Source organism: Scyliorhinus canicula, chromosome 4 (genome assembly GCF_902713615.1).
Source record: "Scyliorhinus canicula chromosome 4, sScyCan1.1, whole genome shotgun sequence".
NCBI classification, from domain to species: domain Eukaryota; kingdom Metazoa; phylum Chordata; class Chondrichthyes; order Carcharhiniformes; family Scyliorhinidae; genus Scyliorhinus; species Scyliorhinus canicula.
In genome coordinates, this window is record NC_052149.1 from 44,698,546 (window position 1) to 44,713,684 (window position 15,139).

The 15,139-nt window shown below is 44.6% G+C and overlaps 1 protein-coding gene across 3 annotated transcripts in view; it reads left to right on the forward strand.

Moving 5' to 3' along the window:
• LOC119964530 (myosin heavy chain, clone 203-like) overlaps positions 1-15,139 on the forward strand; it is a 46,219-nt gene that overhangs the window by 5,156 nt on the left and 25,924 nt on the right. For all 3 annotated transcript variants that reach the window (XM_038794142.1, XM_038794143.1, XM_038794144.1), the window contains exons 2-4: positions 2,607-2,681; positions 13,323-13,356; positions 14,534-14,682. In XM_038794142.1, the coding sequence (XP_038650070.1) occupies positions 2,607-2,681; positions 13,323-13,356; positions 14,534-14,682 (258 nt within the window). The remainder of the gene's footprint in view (positions 1-2,606; positions 2,682-13,322; positions 13,357-14,533; positions 14,683-15,139) is intronic.

The following is a 15,139-nucleotide window of genomic DNA, read 5'->3' on the forward strand; positions in this document are numbered from 1 at the left end:
TGGACTGCGTTTGATGCAATGTAGAGAGAGACAGGCTTCCAACACTTGATGAGATGCAACACAATTTTATTTAACATCTAACTATATTACATGCTTAACTGTGGGTTGACACTATGCTGACTTGACTGGAGACCTGAGGCTAGCCTGGTCAGACTAACTGACTACCACATGGTGTTTGAACTGGCCGCTGCTCACGAGCTCTGACTGTCTCAGAGGCTGGAACCAAAGAGAGCGGGAAAACTAGTGCCCTCTGGCTTTATAGTGGTCGTGTCCTGTCTGGTGATTGGCTGCTGTGTTCTGTGTGTTCACTGGTCATCCTGTGTGTCAATCACTGCCTGTCGGCACTCCATCATATACATGGATGTATGTTATGACAGGTGTAGGTGTCGAGCTGCTGAGTGAGTTGGAATTATTAAGTGTAGGATATGGGCAGATGCATTTTGGACAAATTGCAATTTATGGAGGCTCGTTGATAGAAGGTCATCAAAGACAGCATTGAAGTATTTGAGTCTGCCGTTATGTAATTTCGGCAATCTAAATCCTCCCTCTGTGTACCCGAACAGGTGCCAGAATGTGGTGACTAGAGGCTTTTCACGGTAACTTTATTGCACTGTTAATGTAATCCTACTTGTGGCAATAAAGATTATTAAAGTGACAACTGCACTGATTAGAGTTTTAAAGACCAAGGTGGAATGGAACCAGACATAAAACGGTGGCAGTAAGTGAACTTGGTGATGGAGATAATATGTAGTTTAATATGATAGTTTTGTTCAACATGAGTGATTGTCAGATGAAGGAGTTAGGTAATCAGTGGCAAGTATTGAAGTGTAACAAAAACCAAATGGTAAATCTTAATACTTCTCATTCAACTGAAGAATGTTAAGACTCAGTTGCACTTTGATGTCATAAGAGACATTTTGACAGGATAGAAGTGGTTGTATTGTTGGGCTAAATAAGAAGATATCTGGTCATGTTTTGGGCTGAATTACGATTTCCAAATTCAACTTTCTACTTGGTCCAAAACAGTTTCCAGTCTCTCATTCTCTCCATCACAAAGGATGCCACTTGCATTTTTCTAACATCACTTGTCAATGCCCCTGCTCCAGCCCATCTACTCCCTCCCCCTCATCGGCAGCTGCCTCCCCCTCATCGGCAGCTGCCTCCCCCTCATCGGCAGCTGCCTCCCCCTCATCGGCAGCAGCCTCCCCCTCATCGGCAGCTGCCTCCCCCTCATCACCAGCAGCCTCCCCCTCATCACCAGCAGCCCACCCCCAATCATCACCAGCATCCCCCCCCCCCCCTCCCCCCACCTTAATTTTTGCAGGATTTGGAACTCACTGGCTAGGCCAGCATTTATTGCCCATTTTGAGTAGGTTGTAGTGAAGATACTGCCTTGACCCGTTGCAGTCCATGTTGTGCAGGTACACCCCCAGTGCTGTTAGAATTGGGAGTTCCAGAATGTGGACCCGATGGCAGTGAGAGAACAGTCAGATGGCACAAAGCTTGAAGGGAATAGTGCTCTTGTGTTTCTGCTGCCCTTGTCTTTCTCGCTGGTGGAGGTCACAGGTCACCCATTACTCTGTGATTTCTGGCTCTCTCACAGCAACAAATTTAAATTTCCTTTCCTTTGGTTTGAACCTCTTTATGGACTTATTCCTCCTCATCTCTGTAATCTTTTCCAGCCCTGCTTCCAATTCTGGTCTCTTCCACATTCTTCATTCCTTCATGGGCGGTACGGTAGCACAGTGGTTACTGTTGCTTCACAGCGGCAGGGATCCGGGTTTGATTCCCGGCTTGGGCCACTGTCTGTGCGGAGTCTGTATGTTCTCCCTGTGTCTGCGTGGGTTTCCTCTGGGTGCTCCGGTTTCCTCCCACAAGTCCCGAATGATATGCTTGTTAGGTGAATTGGACATTCTGATTCTCCCTCAGTGCACCCGAACAGGCACCATAGTGTGGTGACGAGAGAATTTGCACAGTAACTTCATTGCAGTGTTAATGTAAGCCTACGTAATAATATAATAATAATCGCTTATTGTCACAAGTAGGCTTCAATTAAATTACTGTGAAAAGCGCCTAGTCGCCACATTCCAGCGCCTGTCCAGGGAGGCCAGTACGGGAATTGAACCTGCGCTGCTCGCATTGTTCTGTATTACAAGCCAGCTGTTTAGTGACACTAATAAAGATTATTATGCCTCATATAAATGATCATGCCTATAGGAATCTCATCCCTCTTGCATTCCCTGTCTTAACCTCTGCCTTTCCATCTCCTCCTTTAAGACCCTTCTTAAAACCCACCTCTTTGACAAAGCTTTCGATCACCCCTCTTAATGGTTCTTTCTTTGGCATGTGTGATTTCTTATCTGGTCTACGTTACAGTCACTATAGAAATGGGTAAATTATTAGCTTGGCAAATATTAATATTAGTGTCCACTTAAAAATAAAATGGTATTTTTGTTTCTAAATTCATGGAACATGAGCTGTACTATTTTATCATTGGCAGCAATAGCAACCTGTTTTTTAAAAAAGAAAGTGAAATTTGTTGATTAATATACTGTTTGGTCATGTATTTGAGGTTGCTATTGACATAAGCTGTGTTTACATTCCAGAAACAGAACATGAACTGGGACACTCAGCTAAATTCCATACTGGATGATACTGATTGCAATGTAGCAAAAATCAAGGCAAGTGTGTCATGCTACTGTAAAGAATTTGTTATTTTTCCTTTTAATTTATAATTTGCAACAGTCAGAATGAAATAAAGAACCTTTCTTTAGATTGTGTTGCAGAAAATATCTCAAAAATGTAGTCCATGTTCAAAGTTTTTCCCAGGGCACTTTAAAACAAAATTCGAGTTACATTTTTGATTCAGAGATTTGGAAGTACTATTGTAGAAAACAGTTACACACTGGTTTGTTATTTTCTCCATTAGTAATTATAGACTATATACTTTTTTGTTGCTATTTTCTCAAGGAACATAATGGCCCATAAATTCCAAGCTCCCATCAGTCGTAAACTGGGATTACCCAAAAGATGCCCTGGTGGATACACAGATAGTGCTGTAAATAAAGAGGGCACTACTTCCGGCCTCAGGAATGTTCTGCCCTACACATTTCTCGCCCTGAGTCGGAAGGCTAGGTGGGAAAGGGTTGCCCGGATCTCCAGATTGGAAATTGGATTGGATTTATTTATTGTCACGTGTACCGAGGTACAGTGAAAAAAAACTTTCTGCGAGCAGCTCAACAGATCATTAAGTACATGAAAAGAAAAGGAAATAAAAGAAAATACATAATAGGGCAACACACGGTACACACTGTAACTATGTAAGCACCGGCATCGGATGAAGCATACAGGGTGTAGTGTTAATGAGGTCAGTCCATAAGAGGGTCGGTTGGGTGTCTGGTAACAGTGGGGAAGAAGCTGTTTTTGAGTCTGTTCATGCGTGTTCTCAGACTTCTGTATCTCCTGCCCGATGGAAGAAGTTGGAAGAGTGAGAAAGCCTGGTGGGAGGAGTCTTTGATTATGCTGCCCGCTTTCCCCAGGCAGCGGGAGGTGTAGATGGAGTCAATGGATGAGAGGCAGGTTTGTGTGATGGACTGGGCGGTATTCACGACTCTCTGAAGTTCCTTGCGGTCCTGGGCCGAGCATTTGCCATACCAGCTGTGATGCAGCCAGATAGGATGCTTTCTATGGTGCATCTATAAAAGTTGGTACGGGTTAATGTGGACATGCCGAATTTCCTTAGTTTCCTGAGGAAGTATAGGCGCTGTTGTGCTTTCTTAGTGGTAGCGTCGACATGGGTGGACCAGGGCAGATTTTTGGTGATGTGTACCCCAAGGAATTTGAAACTGCTAACCATCTCCACCTCACCCCCATTGATGCTGACAGGGGTGTGTACAGTACTTTGCTTCCTGAAGTCAATGACCAGCTCTTTAGTTTAGCAGGCATTGAGGGAGAGATTGTTGTCGCTACACCACTCCACTAGGTTCTCTATCTCCCTCCTGTTTTCTGACTCGTCGTTATTCGAGATCCGGACCACTATGGTCGTATCGTCAGCAAACATGTAGATGCAGTAACCAAATTTTGCCACACAGTCGTGTGTTCAGGGAGTATAGTAGGGGGCTACGTACGCAGCCTTGCGTGGCCCCAGTATTGAGGACTATTGTGGAGGAGGTGTTATTGTTTATTCCTACTGATTATGGTCTGTGGGTCAGAAAGTCGAGGATCCAGTTGCAGAGTGAGGAGCCAAATCCTAGGTTTTGGAGCTTTGATATGAGCTTGGCTGGGATTACGGTGTTGAAGGCGGAGCTGTAGTCAATAAATAGGAGTCTGATGTAGGAGTCCTTGTTGTCGAGATGCTCTAGGGATGAGTGTAGGGCCAGGGAAATGTCTTCTGCTGTGGACCGGTTGCGGCGGTATGCAAATTGCAATTAGGAGTGGAGAGACGATCCAACATGTTTGAATATCATGCACAATTCGGGACATCCCATTCATTATAGATGGGATATTGACCAGTGTAAAGCTGCAACATGGATTCACTTGGATGAAACCATGCGCCCTGCACATACACTTGAAGTCAAGTGCCTCTGTCTGTATGTGCTTTTGGTGCCAAATCATGCAGGAGAGCTTCCATTTTGAAATAAAATGAATGAAATGAAAATTGCTTATTGTCACAAGTAGGCTTCAAAAGTTACTGTGAAAAGCCCCTAGTCACCACATTCTGGCACCTGTTCGGGGAGGCTGTTACGGGAATCCAACCGTGCTGCTGGCCTGCCTTGGTCTGCTTTCAAAGCCAGCGATTTAGCCCTGTGCTAAACAGCCCATGCTGCTAGCAAGCAAGACCCAAGAACTGTGAAGGTGGATAGTTTACTTACAAGTAAGAGATGGCCACAGACCATTGACACTGTACCGACTGGCCAGGATCCCACATGCACTGGAGAGAGCTGCTGAGGAGAATCTATGACACGATAGAGCAGTGCTAGTGTTAACTCTTCACAGAGCACAAGGGCCTCTGGTGAACATCCTACAAAGTAGAAAAAGAGCTTTCACCTTTTGACCTTTCACATCTTTTGTCCTCTCTGGGGACTGCCATTAGCACTCTTTCCACTTGGTTTCTGTGGCCATTAGCACCCGGTTTCCCTGGGTTTCTGTGGCTACGACTCATCTTTCATTCTCACTCCACAGTATAAATATTTCCCACTTTCTTTGTCTGTTAGCTTTGACAAAGAGTCATCGCACTCGAAACGTTAGCTCTTTTCTCTCCCTATAGATGCTGCCAGACTTGCTGAGATTTTCCAGCATTTTCTCTTTCATTTCAGATTCCAGCATCCGCAGTAATTTGCTTTTATCCTACAAAGTAGAAACTTAACTCGGGAACAAAGCAGTATAAAGATGATTTCTTGAGGTATTGTTTTGTCAGTTGTGCCAATAGGATGCAAAGCCCATTTGGGTTCTATGCAGAGAAGTGCTGCCAAATGAGAGGGGAAGTTTCAGATTTTGAAAGAGAAGTGCTGGGTGAAAAGGTCCTTTGGAGGTTGAGACTTACAGCTGACTCCAAATTAAAACACTTCACTGCTGTACCTGACCTGTGGTAGCATATTAAAATACAGCAGGGCGGCACGGTGGCCCAGTGGTTAGCACTGCTGCCTACAGTGCTGAAGACCCAGTTCGATCCCGGCCCTGGGTCACTGTCTGTGTGGAGTTTGCGCTTTCTCCCCGTGTTTGCATGGGTTTCACCCCCACAACCCAAAGATGTGCAGGTTGGGTGGATTGGCCACGCTAAATTGCCCCTGAATTGGAAAAAAGTAATTGGATACTCTAAATTTATGAAACAAAATACAGCAAAAGCCCACGTGGCTGTCAAAATTCTAGAATAGCATCTCCCAGGAGTATCCAGTGCTGAGCAAAACAAGCATTCTGTTGCTATTGCCCTTCATGGCGACCTACATGTACGAGGTTGGATTTTCCATTCTCACAAAGGTGAAGACGGCACAAAGGAACTGGCTAAATTCGGCACCTGATATGTGCATTGCCCTCTCCTCCTGTTTACCTGATTGAAGTGAGATTGTGAGGACCAAGCATGCTCCCCTTTCACATTAAAGGCAAGTGAACGTGGCATGTGTTGTGAAGGTAGGCTGGCATGGGTCCTGAAAATCGGCAGGTTGGCAAAAGTAGGTTACGAGGGGGGGGGAAAAAGTTTGAAAAATGCTGCCTTACCACTAACCCTGTGCCTGTGTTGATGGCATAATGAATATTTTCAGTTCCTTAGCTTTGTTTTCTGGTCATAAATTGAATATCAAGAAAAGTGAGTGTTTCCCAATGAACTCTAGTGCCAACTTTACCATTTTGTATATCTGGTGCTGTTTTTTGTTATTTAAGTGGGATCAACACACTCGCTTGAGACTTTCCATACACAAATGGTATGAGCCTGGTCACCAAAATGAAATTGGATTTGTCATGCTGGGATAATTTGCCTCTTTCCTTAGCTGGAAGAATTCAATCCATAAAAATTCACATTCTGCCCAGATTCTTGGATTTTTTCCATTGTTTCCTTATTTTGCTGCCAAATTCTTTCTTTGTTATGATTAACAAGCTGAGACCAACATTTATCTGGGCAGGCAAGACTCCTGGAGTCTGTAGAGTGATACTTCAAAGAGGGAGATCGGTTGGTGGGCAAGCTCTTCCTAATTTATTGGGTAGTCAATAATCAAAAGACTGTGGGTGGAAACCCCTCCCCCCCCCCCCCCCCCCACGCCGGGTGGGAGAATCGGCGGGGTGCCGAGCGAGTTCCGCCACGCCGCCTCGGCACCCGCACGCGATTCTCCCAACCCCCCCAAACCCGCGCGGCGCGATTCACTGCTGGCCGCTGGGAGAATCGGCGCTCGCCGTTTGTAACAGGCGAGCGGCGATTCTCAAGCCCCGGATGGGCCGAGCGGCCTGCCCAACACGACAGGTTCCCGCCGGCGCCGTCCACTCCTGGTTGCTGCCGACGGGAACAGTGGGTGAATGCTGGGGGGTGGGTGGGATCCTGCACCGGGGGGGGGGGGGCCTCAAAAGGGGTCTGGCCCGCAAGATCCATCCGACCTTTCCTGCGGGGCACCCGCGGGGAGGACGGCAACCTCGCATATGCGGGTTGGCGCCGGCCAACCTGCACATGCGCGGGTGACGTCATTTACACGGCGCCGTATTTACATGGCCCCAAGGCCTGCGCGAGTAAATGACGCGGTGCCGCTCCTAGTCCCCCGGGGGTGTGAGAATAGGGGTCAGGGAGTGGCCTGCGACGCCGGAGTGAAACACTCCGGTTTTCACTCCGGCGTCGGGACTTAGTCTCCCAATGGGAGAATTGCGCCCTTTAACTTGGTGTCATGATTCCAAGTTTAAACTGGTGTCTTATGGAAGTGCACTCTTGCTCATCCTCTCTTCCTGCCTTAATTTGTGCCCCATAAGACCATAAGACATAGAAGCAGAATTAGGCCACTCAGCCCATCGAGTCTGCTCTGCCATTCAATCATGGCTGAAGGGCAGCACGGTGGCCTAGTGGTTAGCACAACCGCCTCACGGCACTGAGGTCCCAGGTTCGATCCCGGCTCTGGGTCACTGTACGTGTGGAGTTTGCACATTCTCCCCGTGTCTGCGTGGGTTTCGCCCCCACAACCCAAAAATATGCAGAGTAGGTGGATTGGCCACGCTAAATTGCCCCTTAATTGGAAAAAATAATTGGGTACTCTAAATTTAAAAAAAAAAAATCATGGCTGATATTTTTCTCATCCCCATTTTCCTGCCTTCTCCCCATAACCTCTGATCCCCGCTACCCTTTTCCCCTCTGAATACATGTCAAACCCCGTTGTGATTTCTATTTTTAAAATATGGAAACAATTGTTTCAGCATTTTAAACTTCCCCCTCCTTTGTGTAATAACCACTTATTCTTGTCCTCCTTGCTTAACTCAGCATTTTCCTTGTGGAGGAAGAAGGAACTCAAATGTTTTACTAACCTATTTGTGGATAGGAACTTTTCCAGAATAGTGGTGGTTTTGTTTGCTCGCACTGTCTATCCTTTTGTCAACTACATCCAGCACGGTAGCACCGTGGTTAGCACTGTTGCTGCACGGCGCCAGGATACCAGGTTCGATTCCCGGCTTGGGTCACTGTATGTGCGGAGTCCGCACGTTCTCCCCGTGTCTGCATGGGTTTCCCCCAGATGCTCCGGTTTCCTCCCACAAGTCACGAAAGACGAGCTGTTAGGTAATGTGGACATTCTGTGTACCCGAACAGATGCCGGAATGTGGCGACTAGGGCCTTTTCAGAATAACTTCATTGCAGTGTTAATGTAAGTCTACTTGTGATGATAAAGATTATTATTATTATTAGAAAGGATTTTGTCATTGCCTCAAACCAGCAGTGGTTCTATTTCAAGGTTGTACGATCTCATGATATCCTCTGGATCAGAGTTAATGCATTCTCGTCGTGTAGAGTTAATGCATCCTCATCGTGTGCCAGGCTTAGCCTGATCCAGTTTAAGGTGGTCCACAGGGCTCATATGACTGTGGCCCGGATGAGTTGGTTTTTTGAGGAGGTGAAGGACAGATGTGGGAGGTGTGGGGGAAGTCCTGTGAATCATGTACATATGTTTTGGGCGTGTCTGAGGCTGAGGGGATTTTGACAGGGATTTTCAGATGTCATGTCAGAGGTTCTGAAAGGGAGGGTGACTCCGAGTCCAGAGATGGCAATATTTGGAGCGTCGGAAGATCCGGGAGCCAAGGGGGGAAGAGAGGCCGACGTTTGGCCCTTGCCTCCCTGGTGGCACAGAGACGGATTTTGCTGGGATGGAGGGACTCAGAGCTTACAAAGTCAGAGCTGTGGGTCAGTAACATGTCAGGGTTTCTTAGGCTAGACAAGATTAAGTTCTCCTTAAGGGGTTCATTACAGGGGTTCGCTCGGAGGTGGCAACCGTTCATCGATTTCATCACGGAGAATTAACCGTCAGCAGGCCGGGGGGGGGGCATGGAAGTGAAAAATAAGGGCAGGGAATCTAATATACGGGTAGCTAGGAGTTAGGATGGGGGTGAAGTTGGGTATGTTATTGTGGGGTTTTTGATTGTGTTGGATTGCTCAACCCACATCCTCCTGTGCTTAATTAAGCTTATTTCACTTTAAAGTTATGCACAGAATTCACTTTACCAAGGCAACAAATATGACCGGTGCTCACTCACCCCTGCAGGCCATACCAACATATCCTGGTCATGCCCGAAGCTGACTGATTTTTGGTCATCCTTCTTTGACACACTTTCCAAAGTTCTAGATATTGACTTACAGCCTTGTCCTTTGATAGCCATATTTGGAGTGCCATCTGTACTGGTTAGTTTCACTTAGAGTGAGGCAGTCGTCATTGTATTTTCTTATTAATAGCCCATAGGTGGATTTTATTAACCTGGAAGTCCCCCAAACTACCCAATGCTTGACCCTGATTGCAAAGTCTTCATGTCTTATATTCTAAAGTTGTTTGATATTTGGAGAGGATTAAGAATGCCATAAGGGGATTCATTAACAATTTTTGTGTGGATGGCAACCATTTGTCTCTTTCTTTAAAGAGTTAATTACTGTTGACTGTTAATTTTACCTTTTTTTGTGTGTAGTTTTTGTTTGTCTGTTTATTAGAGGGGAGTTACATTATGATACTGTTTTGCACTTTGTTTACCTGCTCCTTTCCTCATTTGGAAATAAGTAACATTGTTTTTAGTTCTACAGCTCCCATATTGGCAGCTAATTGTTAAATGTTTCGAGGCTTTTGTCTCCACTACTCTAGTCTGAAGTACATTATGTGTATTTGGCAAGGTCAGTATTAATTACCATTGGGAACGTGGTGACCTCCTTGAACTTCTGCAGTTCATGTAGCATAGGAAAACTACAGTGCTGTTAGTCCTGGAGTTCCAGGATTTTGACTCAGTGGCAGTGAAGGAACAGCACTATAATTCCAAGTCAGGAAGAAGTGTGGCTTGGTTGGAAGCTTGCCGTGGTAACATTCCCATTCTTCAGCTGCCCTTGTCTTTCTAGGTGGTAGTGGTCATAAGTTTGGAAGGTGCTGTCAAAGATGCCTTAGCGAGTGTCTTGTAGATGGTACACACTGCTACTACTGCCATCCAAGCGGGCAGATTTGTCCTCGTTTGTATTGAACTTGTTGAGTGTTGTTGGAGCTGCACTTATCCAGGCAAGTGGAGAGTATTCCATCACACTCCTGATTTGTGCCTAGTAGACAGTGGGCAGGTTTTGGGGAGTTAGGTTACTTGCTACAGGATTTCCCACCTTTGACATGCTTTTAAGCCACAGTATTTATAAGGCTGATCTAGCTAAGTTTCTGTTTAATGGTGATCCCCAGGATGTTGATGGTGGGGGATCCAGTGGTGTAATACCCTTGAATGTGAAGGAAGATGGATTGAGTCTCTCTTGTGCAAGATTGTCTGGCATTTGTGTGGCATGGATATTACTTTCCATTAATCAGCTCAAGCTTGAATGTAGTCCAGTCTTCCTTGCGGGCGTGGACTGCTCAGTACCTGAGGAGTTGTGAATGGAACTCAACATTGCAATCATTTTTTTTTTTTTTTTTTTCTTTTTTTTTTAAAATTTAGATTACCCAATTATTTTTTCCAATTAAGGGGCAATTTAGTGTGGCCAATCCACCTACTCTGCACATTTTTGGGTTGTGGGGGCGAAACCCACGCAGACACGGGGAGAATGTGCAAACTCCACACAGACAGTGACCCAGGGCCGGGATTCGAACCTGGGACCTCAGCGCCGTGAGGCGGTTGTGCTAACCACTAGGCCACCGTGCTGCCCATTAACATTGCAATCATTAGCAAACTTCCCCACTTCTGACTTAATGTTGGAGGGAAGGCCATTAGTGAATCTGCGGAAGATGACTGGACCAACTACACTACCCTGGGGAACTATTGCAGGGATGTTCTGGAGCTAAGCAACCACAACCATCTTCCTTTGTGCAAAGAGTGACTCCAACTGGGAGACTTTGCTTCCGGTTTCCCATTGACTTCAATCTTTTTTTTAAAATTTAGATTACCCAATTATTTTTTCCAATTAAGGGGCAATTTTTTAGTGTGGCCAATCCACCTACTCTGCACATTTTTTTTTGGGTTGTGGGGGCGAAACCCACGCAGACACGGGAAGACTTCAATCTTGCTGGAGCTCTGTGGTGCCATATAAGGTCAAATTCCAATGGAAACTAAGTTAACCAGAATGTAAAAGGGACTGCTAATCCATTACTGCCCATTTTCTGCCTCATGTTAAAAGTGAAAATGTATCCCTGCATGTGAACAAGAATTTCTTGACCCCCATTCAGTGTTGTTTTTTTTTACTAGTTTGGAAATGTTTCTACTTGTCTTAACCTGAAGTTTAATTTGATGTAATTTCTTGGATCTACCTTTTCTATTATCAAATGTACCGATTAGATTTGCACTCGGTTACCATCTACTGAGGCTGAAATACCCAGCTGACGTCTCTTACACCAAGGACCATCCTTGCTAATCTTCTCTGAACTGCATCTAGTGCTTGATGTCTCCCTAATGTCTTGATCAGAACTGGATGCAGTACTAAAGGTGCTATTTTAACTGAGCTGTAACTTAACTTTAAGTTCCACATCCTTACCACCACCATAGCTGTTTGCTTCCACCTCTGCAACTGCTTCTGAAATACTCATCTATGTATTCCTCATGTTTTCCCTTGCTAACCTCCTGAGTTCTAACTTGTACAAATCACAACGGACATCCTATCCTGCACCAAGTCTTACTCCCCAACCTCCACTGGCTCAATTTCTGCCGTCATATCAATTACAAAAGTCTCAGTAGCCTCATCACTCCTCATTTTTGCAAACCTCATTTAGCCCTCTTTTCCTCTTTGCACCCTCTGCTCTTCCACTTATGAATTTGTACATATCTGTGGTGCTGATTGCCATGCACTTCAGCTTAACACAATTCAATCAGTAAGACTGCTGGGTTTAGTGCAATGCAGCTACTAGCTTCTGATGCACATGTATCACCAGAAGCAATGCTGCAATAAACTTGCCAGAAATACAATCCCGTAGTACTAATGCCAGAGAAATGTTGTTCTCATTTTAATCAGTTTGAGAAGCATGGAAGTAGATCATCCTACCACCACCTGGTTGTGCTGTTCAGAACTGTGACTAGAACAACTTGGAGAAATACTTTTTGCACTGCCTCCCCTTCTCCCCTGGCTTATCTCTCCTATCCGTCGTAACACTACGGTCCAGGTTTTGTGATAGGAATAATGTTAGATCATCAATGCTCATTAAAGAGTAAAACGAGCAGCACCATTCCATGTCCGCATGGTTAAATGTAGAAATCAGAAAGTTGCTCCCCCACAAACTCTCTCACATTGATATCTTACCAACAGATAAAGCATTCAAACCGATGAAGGCTTACTTGCCTACTAAATACACCAGCAAAAATTGGGGTTTTCCAATCAAGTGTGAAATAATTTTCATGGCAGCCAAGCAACCTCTCTGCCACTGAAAATTTATTTTTACAAGGAGTTTTATTCTGTCAGATTTTAATGGAGATTTAATAAAAAAGGACTTTTTCTTTGTTTGTTTTATCTCCTTTAATCTCATATTTTCTTCCCTCTCTCTTTTGTTTTCTGTGCATGATTTCATATTGAATTGACTATTCTAACTGAATTTCATGCTTACGACTTTCTGCGCCTCAGTAAGGTTCCTGAAATCTGGTTGAAGAGACGTACTTGTGTTTGCCCTTTTCACACAGGTCCCAGTTATGGGTGCTGCACGATATCACACTCCTGATGACCATATGTTGCAGTTCAAAAGCCTGTGTATAGTTTGGGGCAGCTGAAGTCTTAAAGGAACAGAAGCAGATCATTCTGCTCATCAGGCCTCCTACACCATTCAGTAAGATCATGACTGATCTGTTTGTGTTTAGAGCTCCACATTCCCATCTACCCCGATAACTTTAATTCCCTTGCACACAACGAGAATCTACCTACTTCTGCCTTTAAAACATATTCAATGATCATGCCTCCACCACCTTCAGGGGCAGAGTTCCAAAATCACACATGCCTCTGAGAGAAAAGAAATTCTCCTCATCTCTGTCTTAAAAGGGCGACCTCTAATTTGAAAACGGTGCCTCTAGTTCTGGACACGCCCACAAGAGGAAACATCCTTTCCAAGTCCACTGTTTCTTTGCCGCTGGCCGCATAATTCAGGCCTATGCTATTTTAATAATATTACTATTGAACATTTCTATGTACCACTGAAGAATAATGGAAAGCCTTTTTCCCTTTACAGAAAAGATTGAACACAACAGGGTATTATACAAAAGGTATGTTTTTTTTTCTTTAATTTGTATTTTAGATGAACGTTCAAATGTGATTACAATTTATCACAAATTTCTTATTTCTGAGGGTGCATCACTTGGACCAGTCTTGTTTGCCAGCCATTTTGCAGCTTTCATTTTTATTATTTCATGAGATGTGGGTACTCTGGTAAAACCAGAATTTGTTGCCCATCCCTAATTGTCAAAATTTGCTAGGGCATTTCAGAGAGCAGTAAAGAAAGAGTCAACCAGATTGCTTTGGATCTGGAGTCACATGTAGGCCAGATAAGGTAAGGACAATTAGGGTTAGGGTTTTTTTTGTTGTTGCAACAATCAATGGTAATTCCATGGTCCCCAACACCAAGGCCAATTGTAGAATTATTAAGTGTTTTCTTTTTAGTTAATCAATTGCAATCCAAATCCACAAGCTATCATGATGGGATTCACCCTATGTCCCCAGAGCATTATAATAGATTACTAGTCCACTGCCACTATGCCATAATCTCCCTGAGAAAGACGCAAGCAGTCTGCTCCCATAGTTAAGCCAACGTCCTCTTAATATGGTGGCTGAAAGGTATGTGAGAGTGCCCTGTCGCAATCATGCTTTTAATTTCCCTCCATTCTGGGCCATGTAATTATAATCAAGACTTTGGATTCTTCAAGGGCAGCACGGTGCACACGTGGCTAGCAGTGTGGCTTCACAGCGCCAGGGTCCTAGGTTCTATTCCCTGCTGGGTCACTGTCTGTGCGGAATCTGCACGTTCTCCCCGTGTCTGTGTGGATTTCGTCCGGGTGCTTCGGTTTCCTCCCACAGTCCAAAGATGTGCAGGTTAGGTGGATTGGCCATGCTAAATTGCCCTTAGTGTCCAAAACAAGGTTAGGAGGGGTTATTAAGTTATGGGGATAGGGTGGAAGTGAGGGCTTAAGTGGGTCGGTGCGGACCCAATGGGCCGAATGGCCTCCTTCTGCACTGTATGTTCTATGTTCTTATGTGTGAAATGGCTGCACATAACAAAGCAAATGTGTTCCAGTCAAATAATTGCACCAAAGGAAAATATTGTCACCTGAGGTAAATTAGCATGTAACACCTGAGAAATAAATGTTTATTTGCTGCTGTAATCCCCAAAATATGAAACTTCCATTAGTTTAGTTTTATTATTTTAAGTCTTTTGCTTCCTTTTAGTTGGCTCACTTGATACAATGGAACATACTCGGTTCAGTGATCCCATATCAGTCCCTATGGAACCCTCCTCTTATTCTGATATTCTGAACTGCAAATTACCAAAAGAAGAATTAATGGGTATCTACAGGCAGCTACAATCCCAAGGAAAGGTAAGTGTGAAAAAGTAAATGAGAAAAATGTATATTTTATATTGTGGTGCCAATAGTCTGTCACAGAGCCATAGAATTGTCACGGTGCATTTGCTTCTTTTGCAAATCACTTTAAACCTGTGCTGTCTTCCTCTCAATCTTTTTACAGTTTCTCCCCATCTACTCCATCCAGCCCCCTCATGATTTTGAAAATCTTAATCAAATGACTTATTAACCTTCTTCTCCAAGGAGAACCGTCCCAACCTCTCCAACCTATCTTCATAATTGAAGTTTCTCATCCATGGAACCATTTTTAAAAACTACTTCTGCACTCTCTCCAATGCGTTCACATCATCCTTCCCAAGTGTGGCACCCAAAACTACACACTACTCCAACTGAGGTCTAAGTTCAGCATAGCTCCCTTGCTTTTGTACTCTATGTCCCTATTAATAAAGACGTAGAGATGCCGGGTTGGACT